General features: G+C 41.4%; 1 protein-coding gene across 3 annotated transcripts in view; it reads right to left on the bottom strand.

Moving 5' to 3' along the window:
• lrp2a (low density lipoprotein receptor-related protein 2a) overlaps window positions 1-21,231 on the bottom strand; it is a 346,919-nt gene that overhangs the window by 117,282 nt on the left and 208,406 nt on the right. For all 3 annotated transcript variants that reach the window (XM_072579538.1, XM_072579537.1, XM_072579536.1), the window contains 5 exons: window positions 19,729-19,930; window positions 14,507-14,802; window positions 5,393-5,909; window positions 3,524-3,676; window positions 639-809 (listed from right to left, as the gene is read on the bottom strand). In XM_072579538.1, coding sequence (XP_072435639.1) covers window positions 639-809; window positions 3,524-3,676; window positions 5,393-5,909; window positions 14,507-14,802; window positions 19,729-19,930 — 1,339 coding nt within the window. The remainder of the gene's footprint in view (window positions 1-638; window positions 810-3,523; window positions 3,677-5,392; window positions 5,910-14,506; window positions 14,803-19,728; window positions 19,931-21,231) is intronic.

Genomic DNA, 21,231 nt, shown 5'->3' on the forward strand with positions numbered 1-21,231 from the left:
CATTTCACAGCACAGAATGAAAATTAAATGCAACTATTAATAGAATATATTTTGTTGCATTGCTTTCTATATTCCATATTTTGATACAGGCTCAAATTTTCCTTGAAACCTACGTCAATTTATTTTCCCACTTTTGCATCTAAACAAACACAAGATATCTGCAACCGTTAACTTGGTAAAAACATTTCTGGGTAAAGGCTCTCCGTGCTGGAATGCTGAAAGTGATATGCAATTTTTGATATCCCAGTCAGATATTAATGAAGTGTGATAGCTTCTAGTTAAAGTCATAGATCACCAACTGTTTGTTACAAGGGGCTGTAATTATTAATGTACAGAATATGCCAGTTATTTTAAAATCAGCTCAATCAATAAATTACTTAAATGTACATAGTTAGTATTAGTGGCATTGCTTTTTTAATTGCGGTGTATCCTTACCAGAAAGACAAATAAAGGAATAAGTCATTAATGGTAAGATTACAGTGATGGCCAGCACATGGTGGTCTATGTCATTCTTCACGCTGTCCAGGAATATCTGGAGCACTATTCTTAATTTAAAATTTGTTCTTGTGTATCTATTGTATCATCCCAACACTTTGTTATCAAAGTTAAAATTTTCAAGAAACTTTAGAAATACTTACTCAATATAATTCAGATGAGCATCGGTCCAATAGAGTTTATCATTTGTGTAGTCAATGGTCAATCCATTGGGCCATTCCAATTTTGTGGTAACAATGGCAGATTTGTTTTTACCATCCATACCCATGCGTCCAATATATGCTTGATAACCCCAGTCAGTCCAGAAAATATATCTGTAGAAAGTTATAAAAAATGTAAACTCAAATCAAATTTTATGTTGTCAATTTGCAGCATGACAAGAATTTCAATCAACTCAATAAAATTGTTATTTTGCTCTAAATAGAAGTTCTTACACAACATGGGGAATGGGATCTGTTCCCTGCATAGAAGGGGAGTTCACATGGTTGTATTGTCTGCCCGGTGCCAGTGTGCCATATCTGGTCTGGAGTAACTTGATTGATGTATGTAAGATTGTGAACCATGTTGAAAAGGTATATGTAGAAATGAGGTTTCCTTTTGTGGCTTAATCCAGAACCAGTGGCTGTATTTCAAACTTAAGAACTGCCCTTTTGGGCCAGAGATGAGCAGAACATCCTTCTTTCAAAAGGCTATAGGCGTTTAGAACTCTCTATCTCTGAAGGCTGTGAAGTCATAGTTTTTGAATATTTTTAAGGCAGATGTAGATAAAATACTTGTTAGCCAATATAGTCAAGTTTATCAGGAGTAGTTGGGAATTGTGGAATTTGAGACACAAACAGATCAGTCATGATTTTATTTCTTTTGTTGCGACAGTTTATGGTTTCACTTTCAATTTGAGCAGGCGTCTCACTACAAGTGCAAATTGACACAGGAATGATGAGCAAGGTATGATTCAGATCATTTGGTCAAGTTCACCTTGTACAATGTACATTTGCTCAATTTACTGTGTTGGCTTCACAATTGTTAACTAAACATAGCTGTGATGAAAATTACAGTAATAAAGTCTATTGGCATGTTTCCATAATGTCAGGAGTTCCAACAAAGAAGTAATGACTTCCTTGTGATTGTGCTTCTATATGATTGCGTGCATTGCTTCTTTCCATGCATCACCACCTTCAGAATAGGTGAAGTGTGCTTGAAAATTGCCAGCAGCCATCAGGCAGCACCAGCCAGAGTAATAGTGGTTGGTGAAAGAAGCAAAAAGAGTTCAAATAGGGGTGGCCATTGTTTCCGGAGGCCCCAGACAGGGCACAGTTTGCGCAATTATGACCCCTCCCCCAGCAAATCCAAAGGACAACCCCTAGAATTCAACAGGTTGTCTCCTCACACTCACTGCTCATAAAATACAAGTAGTAATAGGTTTGAACCATGAATTCATCAATTAAATTTGTATCTAGTTTGGTGCCTGGGCTTGCTGCCTACCAAGTCTATATCTTCTAAGACCAAAGTGTTCTATTGTTTGACACATTTATCCCTGCCTGATAATAAGGTCTGGACTTTCTTGGAGAGTTTTGGTCACTCACCCAGATCAGTTCAATGGTTAGGGTCAGTTTTAGTCAGGGGGAAGAGATTGAGAGAACTCTCATTGGTCAGAGGTAAGCTAAGTAACTGGTTGCTACCTTTAAGCTGCTAGTTGCTCAGTTATTTATTGGCAGAGGAAGGAGTTTCTGGACAGCAGAACTTCTGTGTCCATGAAGTCAGGGCTCAGCAAAATTCCAGAGAAGCTGAGAAGAAAGAGGGAAGTAGAGTTCAGAAAAATCCTTGTTAGTTTAGTGCAATGGACAGTGGGGGAGATAGAAGGTCATAAAAAATATGTGCTTGTTACAACGGAGAAATATTGGAGCTTGGAGAAATCTAGGAGCAGTGACAAACTAGTGAAGTTAGGTTCCTAAAAAGGAGCTGAAATTGTGCCTGTAAGCACATATTGGAGTCCAACCTCAGGAATCTAGTGGAATGTAGATATAGGGGAAGAGATTGAACTACTAAGATGTGAACAGTTATTGAATCTGTCAACGATAAGGAGAGGGAACTTTGTGAAGGGGAAAACATTGTAATGCAAGTTTTCACTGGCAGCACCTCTACCATCTGAGTTGGTTACTGAAAAATCTGCCTTGACTACAACTGCTATTTGATGTGTTCTGTGGTACGTTCAGCCACTGTTTGTCTGTTAACACTAATTTGCCTGTTTATTGTGGATGTTAGAGTCTAATTTTTAGATTTATTATCATTTGTTTTACTTTCAATACTTCACATACTTATCAAAACTCTTAAATCTTGTGGCTTTATCTCTCAGCCAGCACATGGAATCTCAAGTTTTGTCTGCTTTAAACAATAAAAACATTTCTGGTCCTGAACCAGATCATGACATAATTTGGAACCACTGGCCTCTGAGCAGAAGCAGTCACACTCTGCTTCCCTGCTACTGGCAGAACGCTATGGTTCTGAGAAGGTGACAGGCAGTCTTGTCACTATCCTACTCCAAATGTTTCCCTGGCCATTTCCAGGTCCCTGCTTCCTAGTCCATTCCTTCTAGGCACATTTTGAATGAATAAGCAATTGAATACTGTGCCCCAATCTCACCAGAATAGTTGTGTGTTTGTATAGGCTTCAATAATTTAGATTTGGTTACTCAGAAATGTTGGGTTGGCATTGTGATTTAAAACGCTTTATTGATAATTATATATACATATATTTCAGCTATGTTAATAAAAGTTTTCAAAGGTAGTGCTCCAACATATCAAGAAACATTTCAAAGTTTTTAAAAATTACATTTTGAAATATGTAGTTCAGAAGAAAACTTCATCCTTGTCAATATGTAAAAGAATTTGAGCAGAAGCCCGTGACGATAAAGCATTCTCCAAAATCATGTGTCATTGCTCCAGTATCGCCAATTGTGCCAAAGTAGAAACTCTAGCCCTTGATGTGATTTTCTTTAAAAGTATGGCTAAACAATTTTAGGTTCTCTTACCCAAATTTTGGATAGACAGCAATAGCTCGAGGATTCTCAAAGCAGTAAATATTGCTTGTATCCACACAGCGATCGGCCAGCATTTTACGGAACCTTCCATCAAGTTCAGCAACATTAAGGCAATTTTTAAACTGATCAAGCCAGTAGAGCTTCCTGCAACAAAAATAAAAAGACTCACTTGACTTGCGCCAAAGACAATATTCAACATTTTTCAATATTAGCGCATACACAATAAATTTGGATAAATATTTTAAAAGGAAAGATTTTCAGAGTTCTGGAGGAAGAGCAGGGCAGTCAGACTAATTGACAATTCATTCAGAGATCTGGCATAGCCACGGTGGGTTGAATGGCCCTCACTGTTGTTGTTTTATACTAGTACATCAGTAGGTAATACTGAGAAGCAACTGATCTAACGAAACAGCAATCAATTGTCTAGAGTATACAATAAATACATTTTTAGAAATTAAAATATAAGGAAGTTGACAGGGTTAAACTTATTTGATTCTGGCCATGCCCATTTATTATTAGCCTTAACCTCTCTCACTATTCCCCACCAAATATTCAATGCCACTGTTAACAAAATTTCAACTGATTCCACTGCATCTTTAAACATATATAGGAAAAGAAACATAAGAGCAAACAACTATGGATGCTGAAAATTTGAAATAAAAACAGAAAATTGTGTTAATGTTCAATAGTTCTGCAAGTATCTGCGCAGAGAAATCAAAGTTAATGAAGAGATGCTATTAGACCTGCTGGTTTTTGGTTTTATTTCGGAAAAGAAATATCCAACTGACTTACAAAATAAAGGGGATTAAAACACTCAAATCTCTGTTGGTTCACTCATTTCACTGCTTGTATATATTCACAAGCAAGTAGCGTTATAATGTTTCAAGTGGTTAAGAGGTCATACTGTTGATGAAAAACTGCAGTAGTATTGAAGTTTCGACCACGATCTGACAATAAATGTGCTGGCAAGCTCTCGTGAATTTAGAGTCACCTCCCAGAGATGTCTGGAAGCTTAGAATAAGCTTCATGATCTGAGCTCATAGTGGAGACCCACACTCAAAAGGAATACTGGGAAGCAAAAAAGCATAATGGCATCATACTTGCACTATCTGTGCTCCCTACAACCACGATTCAATTATTAGATCCAGAAACTGTTGAAGTTACCTCCTTATTTCTAGCAATGAACATTCATAACAATCTGGAGAAGTTTTACATAAGCTACTGGTGGCTTCAATTCACTCTTCAAAACAGATCAGAAGTCTGCAGATGCAACACTTGAGCTGTTAATGATTAATGTTACACTTATGTCACCTTCAAATATTTGGTTTTGTTTCCTGTTTTATTTACTATAGATTGAATTCTGATGACTATTTCTTCCTTAAAATGTTTTATGTCCTTGCAGAAAGTATTATAAAGGTCACACTTTTTCAGTAATAATAAATCAAATCAGCTTAGACATGTTTTTATTGAAACGCAGAACAGATTCAAAGGGCTAAATGGTCTACTCCTGTTCCTAGTCTATATGTCCATCTCAGGTTAAGCTGAACCGATGCCCAGTAATGTGAAACAATCTGACAACTAGTTCTGGCTTCACTCACTATGGAATCGGTAAGTACTACATAATTTTCAAAAGATTTTTTCTGACAATGTAATTTCAAACTGAATACTACCCATCATATCCATCTGACATTACAAGACACAACAGAATGTCTTTCCAAATCTTTATTTAACTTTGGGATAATGAAAAATTATTCAGTCCTTAAAAGTCTGTGTTAAATTAAAACCAGTTATTGTGCAGTTTAGTTTGGAAATAATAACAAGCATTGGTTCCCAAACATTGCAACTGAATAGTTATATTACCTTCCAACCCAGTCAACAGCCAGGCCTTCTGCACCTTGTATATCATGGTTAATGATAGTTTCCTTTTTGGTTCCATTCAGGAACATCCGTTCAATAATTCTTCGACCCAAGTCAATATAGTACAACCTTTGCTCAACTCTGTCAAAGTCCAATGCCACCACATTAATGAGCCCTTGTTGAACAAGAGTATAAATTTCCCCATCAACAGACAGATTACGTATGTAGTAGCGATTACTGAAGAGGAGATAAGGAGCAATATTGCTGTTTTGGCGACAACTTCTTCCATCAGGTTCTCGAAGATGTCCTGGGGCACATTTGCAGATGTAGGAACCCTCTGTGTTTTCACAAATCTGACTGCAAACAGCTGGTGTTACATTGCATTCATCAATGTCTTCACAAGTCTGTTGATCACTCATGAGATGGTAGCCAGGGTTACAAGAGCAGAAGAAACTAGTCAATGTGTTGGTGCACTTGTGTGTGCAGTGATTCAGTGCAGGATCATTGCATTCATCAACACCTGTAACAACATAATCAGAAAATGCAAAATTATTAACAAAATCACAGTTCAAATAGCTTCCGATGGAATGATTATTATTTAAATTATTAATACACTATTCTTATGAACCAGAGATAAAATAAATTTGAAGAGTTTTTTTCATTTGCAAAGTGCCAGGTTAGTTAAATAATTTAAAATAAAGATATAGTACTATGATTTACTCCAAAATTAAAATCACTTCTATGAGGAGGCTGAATTCCAAACAACTTAATAATAAAGTGCATAAAAAGGAAATATACTATTGGACTGTCAGGGCAACTGGAGGCAGGAATTATGGTATAAAATCTCCAAGGATAAATCTACCCATAGCAGCAACTCCCGAAGAGAGTAGGAACATCAAATTTTGCGTGACCTGGAAAGCTGTCTACCATGAATCTGACAAGTTTCAGTGAACGAAGATATAGATAAAACACTTTAAAATTAATGGCTCAGTTATGAACACCAGGAAGCTTTCAGATTCAATTTCGAAACAATAGTGAACTAATTGATCTCAACTTGGAGAGGAGTTGGGACAAGGGTGTTCTCATTACCAGAATTGTCTTGGACTTGTGGAAGAAAAATCATTTCAAATTTTGTGTTTTTTTAAAAACAACCAGTATCTAGCAATCTCCTGCTGGAAATGTATAGAAAGGGTAAGAATAGGGTGATGTGTTTGTGTTAGCAGCTCAGGTAGGACAACACACAAAAGCATCACACGTTGTAAAATGAATCCCCTACGTTCCCGGATTAACGAGTTCAACACGCGGCGAGACATTGAACAATTCTTCCGCCGTCTTCGCCTCCGCGCCTACTTCTTCAATCAGGATTCTCGCCCACCCTCTGACGACCCCTTCTCCCGCCTCCAACACATCCCATCTACCTGGACATCCCGTGCTGGCCTCTTACCCGCCTTCGATCTCTTCATGGCCAACTGCCGCTGCGACATTAACCACCTCAACCTGTCCACCCCTCTTACCCACTCCAACCTCTCACCCTCGCAACATGCAGCCCTCCACTCCCTCCGCTCCAACCCCAACCTCACTATCAAACCGGCAGGAAAGGGAGGCACGGTGGTAGTTTGGCGCACCGATCTTTACATTGCTGAGGCTAAACGCCAGCTCGCGGACGCCTCCTCCTACTGCCCCCTTGACCATGACCCCACCTTCCACCACCAAATCATCATCTCCCAGACCATCCATAACCTCATTTCCTCAGGGGACCTCCCATCCACCGCCTCCAACCTCATAGTCCCACAACCCTGCACCGCCCGTTTCTACCTCCTGCCCAAAATCCACAAACCTGACTGCCCCGACTGACCCATTGTCTCAGCTTGCTCCTGCCCTACCAAACTCATCTCTGCATACCTCGACACTGTCCTGTCCCCCTCAGTCCAAGAACTCCCCACCTACGTTCGGGACACCACCCACGCCCTCCACCTTCTCCATGATTTTCGCTTCCCCGGCCCCCAACGCCTTATCTTCACCATGGACATCTAGTCCCTAAACACCTCCATACCCCATTAAGAAGGCCTCAAAGCCCTCCGCTTCTTCCTTTCCCGCCGACCCAACCACTACCATTCCACTGACACCGTCCTTCGACTGACTGAACTGGTCCTCACTCTGAACAACTTCTCTTTCCAATCCTCCCACTTCCTCCAAACCAAAGGAGTAGCCATGGGCACCCGTATGGGCCCCAGCTATGCCTGCCTCTTCATCGGATATGTGGAACAGTCCATCTTCCGTAGCTACACTGGCACCTCCCCCCCCCGACCTTTTCCTCTGCTACATCGATGACTGTATCGGCGCTACCTTGTGCTCCCACTAGGAGGTTGAACAGTTCATCCACTTTACTAACACCTTCCACCCCGACCTCAAATTTACCTTGACCGTCTCAGACTCCTCCCTCCACTTCCTAGACCTCTCCGTTTTCAATCTCGGGCGACCAACTCAACACGGACATTTACTATAAACCGACCGAATCCCACAGCCACCTAGATTACACCTCCTCCCACCCTGCCCCCGGTAAAAACGCCATCCCATATTCCCAATTCCTTCGCCTTCGCCGCCTCTGCTCCCAGGGGGACCAATTCCAATACCGAACAACCCAGATGGCCTCCTTCTTCAAAGACCTCAATTTCCCCTCAGACGTGGTTGACAATGCTCTCCACCACATCTCCTCCACTTCCCGCTCCTCCGCCCTTGAACCCTGCCCCTCCAATCGCCACCAGGACAGAACCCCACTGGTCCTCACCTACCACCCCACCAACCTCCATATACATCGTATCATCCTTCGTCATTTCCGCCACCTCCAAACAGACCCCATCACCAAGGAGTGCGAGCAGCAGCTGAGTTTAAACGAACCCAGAAGGCTACAGCTAAGGTAAGACAGTTTGTTTTAAAATTACTTACCAGTAGCGGGCAGCGGTGTTTCTCTTCACAAAGAGCAGGAGCAGCAGGGGGAAGTGACGACGACCAGAGGGGCAGCCAGGAAGGAAAGCAGTGAGTATAAATACTCACCCTTCGACGCCAACGGTCATTTTGAGTGCGAGCAGCAGCTGAGTTTAAACGAACCCGGAAGGCTACAGCTAAGGTAAGACAGTTTGTTTTAAAATTACTTACCGGTAGTGGGCAGCGGTGTTTTTTTTTCTCTTCACAGAAAGAGCGGGAGCAGCAGGGGGAAGTGACGAAGACCAGAGGGGCAGCCGGGAAGGAAAGCAGTGAGTATATAAATCAAGAAGGCGGCTAAACCCGAGACTCTACAACCGTAGTGTCTCCCACCCGCCCTCCTCCTCTAATCCCCTTACTAAGTACTCTGTTTTTTTTAGGGTAAGGATTTCCTATTTCTTTATCAGTGTCTGGTTAAAAAAATTACTTTTTTTTTGTTTATCTATTAATTGTTTTTTAGAAAAAGACTATAGCAGAGCGGTATCAGAAAGTATTTTAACTCAAACCTATACAAAGTAATAAAACAATTAACTAAGCAGAGATGGCTGGGCAGGTGATGTGCTGTAGCTGTATGATGTGGGAGCTGGCTGATCCCATTGTTAATGGCAGTGACCACATCTGCAGCAAGTGTTGGTTGCTGGAAGAACTCCGGATCAGAGTTGATGATCTGGAATCTGAGCTTCAAACACTGCGGCACATCCGGGAGGGGGAGACTTACCTGGACACTTTGTTTCAGGAGGCAGTCACACCTGGGAGATTAAGTAATTCACATTCAGTTAGTGATCAGGGACATCAGAGTGTGACTGTAAGTGAGGCAGGTAGGGGAACCTGAGTTCAGGAGAGCAGGAGCCTCAGCCCTTGACCTTGTCCAACAGGTATGAGATTCTTGCTCCCTGTACGGATGAGGAAAAGGGCTCTGGACAGGATGAGCCAGCTGACCATGGCACCATGGTGCAGAAGGCCATTCAAGAGGGGGAGCAAAAAGACAAGTAGTTGTTATAGGGGATTCTATAATTAGGGGGACAGATAGTATCCTTTGCAAGCCAGATCGGGAGTATCGCATGGTGTGTTGCCTACCTGGTGCCAGGGTTCGGGACATCTCTGACCGGCTTGAAAGGATATTGGAGCGGGAGGGGGAGGATCCAGTTGTTGTGGTCCATGTTGGGACTAACAACATAGGCAAAGCGAGGGTGGAGGACCTTTTTGGGGATTATCGAGCGCTAGGAAGGAAATTGAAGTACAGGTCCTCAAAGGTCATAATCTCCAGATTACTGCCCAAGCCACGTGCCAATTGGCATAGGGATAAGAAAATTAGGGAAGTAAACACATGGCTAAGGGATTGGTGTGGGAAAGAGGGATTCCACTTCATGGGGTATTGGCATCAGTTTTGGAACCGGGGGGGATCTGTACCATTGGGACGGTCTCCACCTGAACTGATCAGGTACCAATGTTCTAGTGAAGAGGATAAATAAGGTGGTCAGTAGGACTTTAAACTTCTGAGTTGGGGGGAAGGGAAAGTGAAAGCGACAGGGAGTACGGAGTTAAATGGAAAGATAAGCGGCAGGATAGCATATGTGCAGGCAGATTTAAACTTGAGACAGACTGGGAATGCAGCAAAAAGGAAGGATAACTTAGGACATCTTATGACTTCCAATATCTCTAATGATAAGAAAGTTAGCATTAAGTCACTTTACCTGAATGCTCGTAGCATTTGTAACAAAGCAGACGAACTAATGGCACAGATCATTGTGAATGATTATGATGTGGTAGGCATCACAGAGACATGGTTGCAGGGGATTCAGGCCTGGCAGTTAAACATCCAAGGGTTTTCAACTTATCGAAAAGACAGGGAGGTAGGCAGAGGGGGTGGGGTTGCCTTGTTAGTTAAGAACAAAATTAAATCTATGGCACTGAATGACATAGCGTCAGATGATGTGGAGTCTGTGTGGGTGGAATTGAGGAACCACAAAGACAAAAAAACCATTGTGGGAGTTATGTACAGACCTCCTAACAGGATATGCAATATGAACTGGGAAATAGAGAAGGCACGTCAGAAAGGCAAGGTCACGGTGATCATGGGAGACTTCAATATGCAGGTGGACTGGGTAAATAATGTTGCCAGTGGATCCAAAGAAAGGGAATTCATGGAATGCTTACAGGATGGCTTTTTGGAACAGCTTGTCATGGAGCCCACAAGGGAGCAGGCTATTCTGGACCTAGTGCTATGTAATGAACCAGATTTTATAAAAAATCTTAAAGTAAGGGAACGCTTAGGAAGCAGTGATCTTAGTATGGTAGAGTTCAGTCTGCAGTTTGAAAGAGAGAAGGCAAAATCGGATGTAATGGTGTTACAGTTAAATAAAGGTAATTATGAGGGCATGAGAGAGGAACTGACGAAAATAGACTGGAAGCAGAGCCTAGCAGTGAAGACATTAAAGCAAAAATGGCAGGAGTTTGTGGGTAAAATTGAGGACACTGTACAGAGGTTCATCCCCAAGAAGAGAAAGATTATCCGGGGAATGATTAGACAGCCATGGCTGACAAAGGAAGTCAGGAAATCAAAGTTTGGGAGAAGACTTGTAGCTCGGGTGCTCGTTGTTGTGGTTCTGTTCGCCGAGCTGGGAATTTGTCTTGCAAACGTTTCGTCCCCTGTCTAGGTGACATCCTCAGTGCTTGGGAGCCTCCTGTGAAGCGCTTCTGTATTGTTTTCTCCAGCATTTATAGTGGCCTGTCTCTGCCGCTTCCGGTTGTCAGTTCCAGCTGTCCGCTGTAGTGGCCGGTATATTGGGTCCAGGTCGATGTGTTTGTTGATAGAGTCTGTGGATGAGTGCCATTGAGTGGATGAATGGCACTCATCCACAGAGGATGTCACCTAGACAGGGGACGAAACGTTTGCAAGACAAATTCCCAGCTCGGCGAACAGAACCACAACAGAAGAGAGGAAATCCATCAAAGAAAAAGAGAGATCCTATAAAGTGGCCAAGAGCACCGGGAAATCAGAAGATTGGGAAGGCTACAAAAACAAACAGAGGATAACAAAGAGAGAAATAAGGAAGGAGAGGATCAAATATGAAGGTAAGCTAGCCAGTAATATTAGAAATGATAGTAAAAGTTTCTTTCAATACATAAGAAACAAACGACAGGCAAACTGATGCTGGAAGCCTAGTGATGGGAGATAAGGAAATAGCAGGAGAACTTAATAAGTACTTTGCATCAGTCTTCACAGTGGAAGACATGAGTAATATCCCAACAATTAAAGGGAGTCAGGGGGCTGAGTTGAGTATGGTTGCCATTACAAAAGAGAAAGTGCTAGAAAAGCTAAAAGGTCTTAAAATTGATAAATCTCCTGGCCCCGATGGGCTACATCCTAGAGTTCTGAGGGAGGTGGCTGAGGAAATAGCAGAGGCGTTGGTTGAGATCTTTCAAAAGTCACTGGAGTCAGGGAAAGTCCCGGATGATTGGAAGATTGCTGTTGTAACCCCCTTGTTCAAGAAAGGATCAAGGCAAAAGATGGAAAATTATAGGCCAATTAGCCTAACCTCAGTTGTTGGTAAAATTCTAGAATCCATCATTAAGGATGAGGTTTCTAAATTCTTGGAAGAGCAGGGTCAGATTAGAACAAGTCAACATGGATTTAGTAAGGGGAGGTCGTGCCTGACAAACCTGTCGGAGTTCTTTGAAGAGGTGACAAGTAGGTTAGACCAGGGAAACCCAGTGGATGTTATCTACCTAGACTTCCAAAAGGCCTTTATAAGGTGCCACACGGGAGACTGCTGAGCAAGGTGAGGGCCCATGGTGTTCGAGGTGAGCTACTGGTATGGATTGAGGATTGGCTGTCTGACAGAAGGCAGAGAGTTGGGATAAAAGGTTCTTTTTCAGAATGGCAGCTGGTGACAAGCGGTGTCCCGCAGGGTTCAGTGTTGGGGCCGTAGCTGTTTGCATTATATACTAATGATCTGGATGAAGGGACTGGGGGCATTCTAGCGAAGTTTGCCGATGATACAAAGTTAGGTGGACAGGTAGGTAGTACTGAGGAAGTGGGGAGGCTGCAGAAGGATCTAGACAGTTTGGAAGAGTGGTCCAGGAAATGGCTGAAGGAATTCAATGTGAGCAAATGTGAGGTCTTGCACTTTGGAAAAAAAGAATACAAGCATGGACTACTTTCTAAACGGTGAGAAAATTCATAAAGCCAAAGTACAGAGGGATCTGGGAGTACTAGTTGAGGATTCTCTAAAGATAAACATGCAGGTTGAGTCCGTGATTAAGAAAGCGAATGCAATGTTGTCAATTATCTCAAGAGGATTGGAATATAAAAGCACTGTTGTGATACTAAGACTTTATAAAGCTCTGGTTAGGCCCCATTTGGAGTACTGTGTCCAGTTTTGGTCCCCACACCTCAGGAAGGACATATTGGCACTGGAGCGTGTCCAGCGGAGATTCACACGGATGATCCCTGGAATGGTAGGTCTAACATACGAGGAACGGCTGAGGGTCCTGGGATTGTATTCATTGGAGTTTAGAAGATTAAGGGGAGATCTAATAGAAACTTACAAGATAATACGTGGCTTGGAGAGGGTGGATGCTAGGAAATTGTTTCCGTTAGGCGAGGAGACTAGGACCCGTGGACACAGCCTTAGAATTAGAAGGGGTAAATTCAGAACAGAAATGTGGAGACATTTCTTCAGCCAGAGAGTGGTGGGCCTGTGGAATTCATGTGAAATGTCTTCAAGGCAGAAATTGATAAATTCTTGATGTCACAAGGACTTAAGGGCTACGGGGGGAATGCGGGTAAGTGGAGTTGAAATGCCCATCAGCCATGATTGAATGGCGGAGTGGACTCGATGGGCCGAATGGCCTTACTTCCACTCCTATGTCTTATGATCTTATGGATATATTTCCCTCCCCTCCCCTCCCCTGTCAGTGTTCCGGAAAGACCACTCCCTCCGCGACTCCCTCGTCAGGTCCACACCCCCCACCAACCCAACCTCCACTCCTGGCACCTTCCCCTGCAACCGCAAGAAATGCAAAACTTGCGCCCACACCTCCCCCTTCACTTCCCTCAAAGGCCCCAAGGGATCCTTCCATATCCACCACAAATTCACCTGCACCTCCACACACATTTACTGCATCCGCTGCACCCGATGTGGCCTCCTCTACATTGGAAAGACAGGCTGCCTACTTGCGGAACATTTCAGAGAACACCTCTGGGACACCCGAACCAACCAACCCAACCACCCCGTGGCTCAACACTTCAACTCCCCCTCCCGCTCCCCCAAGGACATGCAGGTCCTTGGCCTCCTCCATTGCCAGACCATGGCAACATGACGCCTGGAGGAAGAGCTCCTCATCTTCCGCCTAGGAACCCTCCAACCACAAGGGATGGATGCAGATTTCTCTAGCTTCCTCATTTCCCCTCCCCCCACCTTATCTCAGTCCCAACCCTCGGACTCAGCACCGCCTTCTTGACCTGCAATCTTCTTCCCAACCTCTCTGCCCCCACCCCCTCTCTGACCTATCACCTTCACCTTAACCTCCTTCCACCTATCGCATTCCCAATGCCCCTTCCCCAAGTCCCTCCTCCCTACCTTTTATCTTAGCCCGCTTGGCACACCTTCCTCATTCCTGAAGAAGGGCTTATGCCCGAAACATCAATTCTCCTGCTCCTTGGATGCTGCCTGACCTGCTGCACTTTTCCAGCAACACATTTTTCAGCTATACACTTACCATACTCCAGCAAGGAGATGTGCAGATATAATTGGCAAGAAAAAAACAGATTAAAAGACAAAATTTTAATTAACAGTTATAGTGCAGCTGGGAGTGAAACATCTTTGGGATTCTGCTCAGAAAAGACTGATCTCAGCCTCTGCTGACATATCAACTTCAACATTGTAGGACAGTGGAAACCAGTTTGCAGTAACACCAACCTAATAAAACTGAAGCATACCTGAATCAATTGTACTTTGAATTGAGTCATTCTTCTTATTACAATGGTGACAAAATGTGAAAGCTGATTATATTTTGTTTAATTCTAAAGTTTTGATACCCTATACCTCTTTCACCAGTTGGACAATTCCAGAATCATCCTTCAAAATTTTAAGCAGCAGGTTCACAAAAGATCTGAAATTAAATACGTACCACATGTTTTTTCATCACTGTTATCAGAACAATCATCCACGTCATTGCACACCTTGCCACTTTCAATACAGGCTCCATTGTCACATTTGAAATGATGTGGAGGGCATGTTGGCTCAGAGGTGATGCACAGGTGTTTCATCTCATCAGATCTATCTCCACAATCGTTATCACCATCACAGACCCATAACTGTGAAACACAGCGGCCATTCTGACATGTAAACTGGTGTTGGGTGCAAGGTTGGTATCTACAGCCTCGTTCATCACTACCATCACCACAGTCATTGCGTCGGTCACATCTGTGGTCAAAGTTAGATATTGAATATGGAAATGTCATGAACATGCTTCAATAACAGTATTTAAGAAAACATTATACTGATTTAACTGAAACATAGAAAATAGGTGTAGGAGGAGGCCATTCAGACCTTTGTGCTTGCTTCGCCAATCAATAGAATCATGTTTGATCATTCAACTCAAAGCACTGTTCCGCTCTCTCCCCATTTGCTTTACTCCTTTTATCCCTAAGAACTATATCCAACTCTTTATTGAAAATACTCCATGTTTTGGCTTCCACCGTTTTCTGTAACAGAGGCTTACACAGGCTCACAACTCCTTGGGTGAAGAAACGTTTCTTCACCTCAGTCCACATGGCCTACCCATTATCCTTAGACAGTGACCCCTTGGTTTTGGACTACCCAGTCTTCAGAAATGTATTTCCTGCATTTATCCAGTCTAGTTCAGTTAGAAATTTAGAAGTTTCTCTGAGATTCCCCCTCATTCTTCTAAACTCTATTTAATATAGTCTTAACTGATCCAGTCTCTCTTCTGACATCAGCTCTGCTATCCAAGACATCAAGCTGGTAAATCTTCATTGCATTTCTTCGATAGCTGGAACATCCTTCGTCATGTGAGGAAACCAAACTGCTTGCAATACTCCAGTGTGGTCTCACCAAGGTCTTGTACAATTGCAGCAAGACATTCTTGCTCCTGTACTCAAATCTTCTCACTATGAAGGCCAACATACCAATTGCCTTCTTCACCACCTCCTGCAACTGCATGTTTATTTTCAGTGAATAGTGGACTTTTCCAATCTATTACCATTCAAATATGAATATGCTTTTGGCACCAAAGTGGATAACTTCACATTTATCCACATTATACTTCATCTGCCATGACTTTACTCACTCACCCAACTTGTCCAAATTATATTGAAGCATCTCACTATTCACCCTCCCACCTGGCTTAATGTTCTCTGCAAACTGGAGATATTACATTCAATTCCCTCATCTAAATCATTTAGTACATTTTGTGAATAGCTGAGGTCTATGCACTAATCCCTGTGGTACCCATCACTGCCTGCCATTTGGAAGAAGACCCATTTATTTCTACTACTTGTTTCACGTCTGCCAACCAGTTCTCTATGTCATAAACTACCCCCAACCCATGTGCTTTAATTTTACCTGCTAATCTCTTAGGAAAGGCCTTATCAAAAGACTCTGAAAGTCTACATAGAACAGAACAATTCAGCACAGTACAGGCCCTTCAGCCCTCGATGTTGTGTCAATTTTTTATCCTATTCTGAGATCGAAATAACCTATATACCCTTCATTTTACTATCGTCCATATGCCTATACAAGAGTTGCATTAGAGTCCCTAATGTATCTGACTCTACTACCACTGCTGGCAGGGCATTCCACACACCCACCACTTTCTGTGTAAAGAACTAACCTCTGACATCACCCCAAAACTCCCTCCAATCACTTTAAAATCATACCCCCTCTGATAGCCATTTCTGTCCTGGGAAAAAGTCTCTTTGTTCGCTCTATCTATGCCTCTCATCAGCCTGTACACTTCTATCAAGTCACTTCTCATCCTTCTTTGCTCCAATGAGAAAAGCCCTAGCTTCCTCGACCTTTCTTCATAAAATATGCCCTCCATTCCAGACAGTTTCCTGGTAAATCTCTGCACCCTCTCTAAAGCTTCCACATTTTACCATAATGAGGTGACCAGAACTGAACACAATATTCCAAGTGCGGTCTAACCAGGGAACTATAGAGCTGCAGCATAACCTCACAGTTCTTAAACTCAATCCCCCTGCTAATGAAAGCCGACACACCATATGTCTTTGTAACAACACTCTCAACTTGGGTGGCAAATTTGAGGGATCTAAATAAACTACTTCCACTTGCTCCACCCTACCCAACATCAATTTACTAGTTACACCATTGAAATATTCCAGCAGATTGTTCAAGCACAATTTCTCATTTGTAATCTGTGTTGACTGTCCAGTCCTGTCACTATTTTCCAAGTGGCTCTGCTACTTAAACTTTCATAATGGACTCTAGCATTTTCTTCACTACCAATGTCTGACTAAGCAGTCTAAAATTCCCTTTCTCACGGCGTGCTTTTTTGAAAAATAGGGTTACATGAGCCATTCTTCAATCTATAGGAACAGTTCCAGAATCTGGAGAATTTTGAAAGAAATTTGTATATATTGTACAGGATTGACAAACTTGACCCAACCAAAATTGTCTGGGATTGTGAGCAGTCCAAATATCACAGAGCATCTTAAATATGAGAAATTAATATGGACAGTAAGCAATCATCCTTTAAACAAAACATAAAAATAATTATCTACCAAAGAAAACCAATGAAATGAGGACCACTATAAGTTGAGAAAGCTGATTTGCTGAGAGAAGGGATTGAGAAACGTAACAAGTATGTGAATAGATGGGTTTAAGAGCTATTGGAGAGCAGCATACATGTTTACATTACTGGTTATTTTTTGAAGGTAAAATTAATTATAATCTCAATCAATTTAATACCACTGAGTCTCCATATCTTTGCATTGAGTACATTGCTTACATCAACCAGTGGAAATGCAGTGAAAGTGTCCCTTCCTCTGAGCCAGGAAGTCCGGGGTCAAGTCCCACCTGTTCCAGAGGTGTGTAAGAACATCTCTGAATAGGTTGATTAAGAATGTCTACATAAACCATTAGACAGACATGTAGAAACACAATCAGGACTCATACTCTAGATCAAAATATCCAAAGGTGAAAAAATATGGATCTAACGTATGAATAAGTAAAACTTATACTTGAGTGAAGATGATTTGCATTAGATCTTCAGGGAATTTTTTAAAAAGTCCCATTACTAGACTACTGAAGACACTGTAGATATGTGGTTATCAAGGCAATCATAAAAAATGAGAAATTAGCCAAATGCACTCTAAAAATGGACAAATATCAGTAATTATTCCATGGGTAATAATTGATCATCCTTAAAAGAACTTGATTTGAACTAACTGCGATAATTTAAGCTAAAATGTTATGAATGACAATGTATCAATTGAATAATTATTTTGTATATACATGAATACTACTTTAAAGGAGATATAGCAATTTGAAAAATCTGAATTTGTCCAAGTATAGATTGCACAGCATCGAACTATCTCTAATGCAAAAGTATTAGAATTCACTATGTCGCAAGCTCACATTAAAAACTACATAATTAAACTTTTTACATTGGCCTGAAATTGTGCCACTAATAAGTATGAGGCTTTCAGACAGCACCCTTCTCTCATTTATCTCTCCACCCTGCAGACACTCTGCCTCTATTCCTGATGAAGGGCTTTTGCCTGAAACATTGATTTTCCTGCTCCTCGGATGCTGCCTGAACTGCTGCGCTTTTCCAGCACCACCCTAATCTAGAATCTGGTTTCCAGCATCCTTGTTTTTACCTTTCAGACAGCATGTTAAATACTAAGTAAAACTGACAGTAACTTCTAACATCTATTCATTAGCAATTAAATGCAGAAATCCAGAATTTACTGTCAGAAATACCCTGCTTAATATACTGTTGCAGTCTTTGCTGCACTGAGATCACTACTGGATCATGAACGTTAACTATCTACTATTCTTATTTTAAAGGCTGATGAAATGGTTCAGCCTTGATCAACCAGAAGTATTTAAGTTTTTCATGGTGTGCCAGGTCATAATTATTGATGAAGAACATCTTTGGCCCTGATAAAATAGGATTCCATGCTAGTAAAACTTAATTCAATTTTTGAGAAAGTAAGTATTTCATGTTTTTGAAAAAGTAAATTTTTCCCCAAGTTTGTGGTTTGATACTTAACTCTCTCAGATATATCCCATATGTATGTTTTAATCTTACTTTTCGAATGTATAACCTGTATTTTACTTTCTCCTTTGCTGCTTCTCTGTTTTCATCCCTATTTCTGGATGCCACAGATCACTTGCAGAAGTACTAAATGCAAACTGATATTGGAAAAGAGCAAGTCTACACACCAGAACCTGGTAAACATTATGAGCAGCTTTTATTGAAATGGCCACACAAAATCCAAATCATAATTCTACTTTTTCGAAAACAGGGCAGATGGTGCATTACTATATTTTTATCCAAGAAGATATTTAAAACAGAAAGTCTGCACTTAAGAACTGTTGACCATCATCAAAAATAAAAATAAACTTTTATCAGGAAGTGGTAAATAGAAGGAATTACGATAATTCATTGTTTTAATTAGTCATAAAATATCCAGCATGTACACATGCTTGTGAAATCTGGGTGACATTTGGCACAAATCCAAAGAGTATCAAAGAGCAGAAAGCAAAGGCCCACCCATTTCAGTTGAAATTTCTGTGTTTTGTCAGCACAGCTACTGGGGAGTAACTTCCAATTAGTTTTTTTGAAAACAGTGAATACTTTGCATCCCCAGTGGTTCTGGGAAAGAGATTGTCACAATGAAACTGTAGAACCATTAGAAATGCAAAAGAGAATGTCAGAAATGAAAAAAAGGAAATGCAGGGCTTAATCTTATCCCACTAATCCCAGCACTAATCCTCTCTTTTGGTTTACGTTTCTTCAACCATTTAAACACTTTAGAGGAAGTGGGATTAGGAAGTTCATATTACCACAGTGCCACAAACTGAAGCTAAAACTTCTTTTATGGCAAGGCTCACCTTTGATCTACCAACAGGTAAACAAGCGAGCTGATAAGGAAATGACAAATTAAAGGAAAGTAAAAACCATCCTGTCCTGAATATGCTTTCCACAACAAATCAAGTGTGTTTCAAATGTTAAATATCAATTCGAAGCAGTATTTTGATATTGCAACAATTTGTTCCATCCATTATATCTTGCAATACTTCATAAAAATTAAACACAATTAAAGAGAAAACAACACAAGGTCTTTGTTAGCAACAAACCTGTATGAACTCCTGATACAGAGGCCATTGCCACATGTGAACTCTGTTGCTATGCAAGATCGCCTAGTGCAATTCTGATGTTCATCTGAAGCATCAGAACAGTCAGAATCTCCATCACAAATCCATGTCCTTGGGATACACCTTCTCTGAGGAGCATGGCTGTTGACACATGTAAATTCTGTAGCTGTGCAGGTACGGTTTGCTGGAACAAAAACATTGAGGGAAATGAGACATTCCGTGAGCTGTTAATTAATCAAGATATCTAACTGTGCACTACCGGGAGTTTCAGAAACCCAAATTTGACCCAGTGTGATCCCAGTGTGGCATATCCAGCATATGCTTACAGAGGCAGGATGCCCCATAGCCATTTAGATTAAATTACATGTTAGCTCATCAGTTCTAGGTAGCACCAAATGGCCACTGTTCTTAGAATCTTCTGGGGAAGGGGAGAGATAATTAGGAAATATGTGACGGCTGACAAAGTCCTGCTGAATTAAGGAGGAGATGGGAGCCGCACTTTTTCCTCCCATCTACATATTAAAGACAAGCAAAAAAGTAGAAATGGAACTTTCTGTTGCCAGTTTCCAATATTCACCTCAAAGACAACAATAAAAAGCAAGCTTCAGTGGAATTTTGAATAGGAACCTGCAATTTATGTAATTTACTAATTTGCTATTGGAAAGGGATGATTGCATATTTCAGCTGCTCAAATCCAGAGAGATACTAAATTATATGACCCACATAAGGTAAAATAAAAGCCATGCACACTACCTATCACACTGGATGCTTGTTTATAAAATAAATTAAATTATCTAATTGGCAGGCAATGATGTCTCACAAGTAATTAAACTGGAAGTTCAGCATTAATGCATTATGTTGCTTTATATTATTCTTCTGCCAATGTCTGGTGTCTTGTGCAGTAGTAACTGAAAGATTGTGCCCAAGCAGGACTGATTTTGAGGTAGGTATCACCAAATCCAGAACTATTTGTAACTCTTTTGATACATGACAAAGTTTGAGTCCAACCTGGGCAACATCCTGGCTTGGGCTGGTTAGCATTCATGCCACACAAGTGCCAAACAATGACCATCTCAAAAAAAGAATCCTACTATTGCCTCTGACAATCAACAGCATTATCATAACTGATTACTTCACCATCACCATACTCAAGATAATGGACTAGCCATCTAAATAGTATGATTACAAGTTCATGTACTCACCTAATTTCTCCTTGAAGCCTGTCAACTATCTACAGGGGAAGGTAATCTACAAATCAGCTGGCTGATGGAAGTGCCTGCACTTGCTTAGAAGAGTACAGTTCTAATAACATAGAGAGGTAGAGCTTGGAAACAGACCCTTCGGTCCAACCCGTCCGCTCTGACCGGATATCCCAACCCAGTCTAGTCCCACCTGCCAGCACCCGGCCCATATCCCTCCAAACCCATCCTATTCATATATCCATCCAAATGCCTCTTAAATGTTGCAATTGTACCAGCCTCCACC

This window comes from Chiloscyllium punctatum, chromosome 10 (assembly GCF_047496795.1).
Source record: "Chiloscyllium punctatum isolate Juve2018m chromosome 10, sChiPun1.3, whole genome shotgun sequence".
Taxonomy (NCBI): Eukaryota; Metazoa; Chordata; class Chondrichthyes; order Orectolobiformes; family Hemiscylliidae; genus Chiloscyllium; species Chiloscyllium punctatum.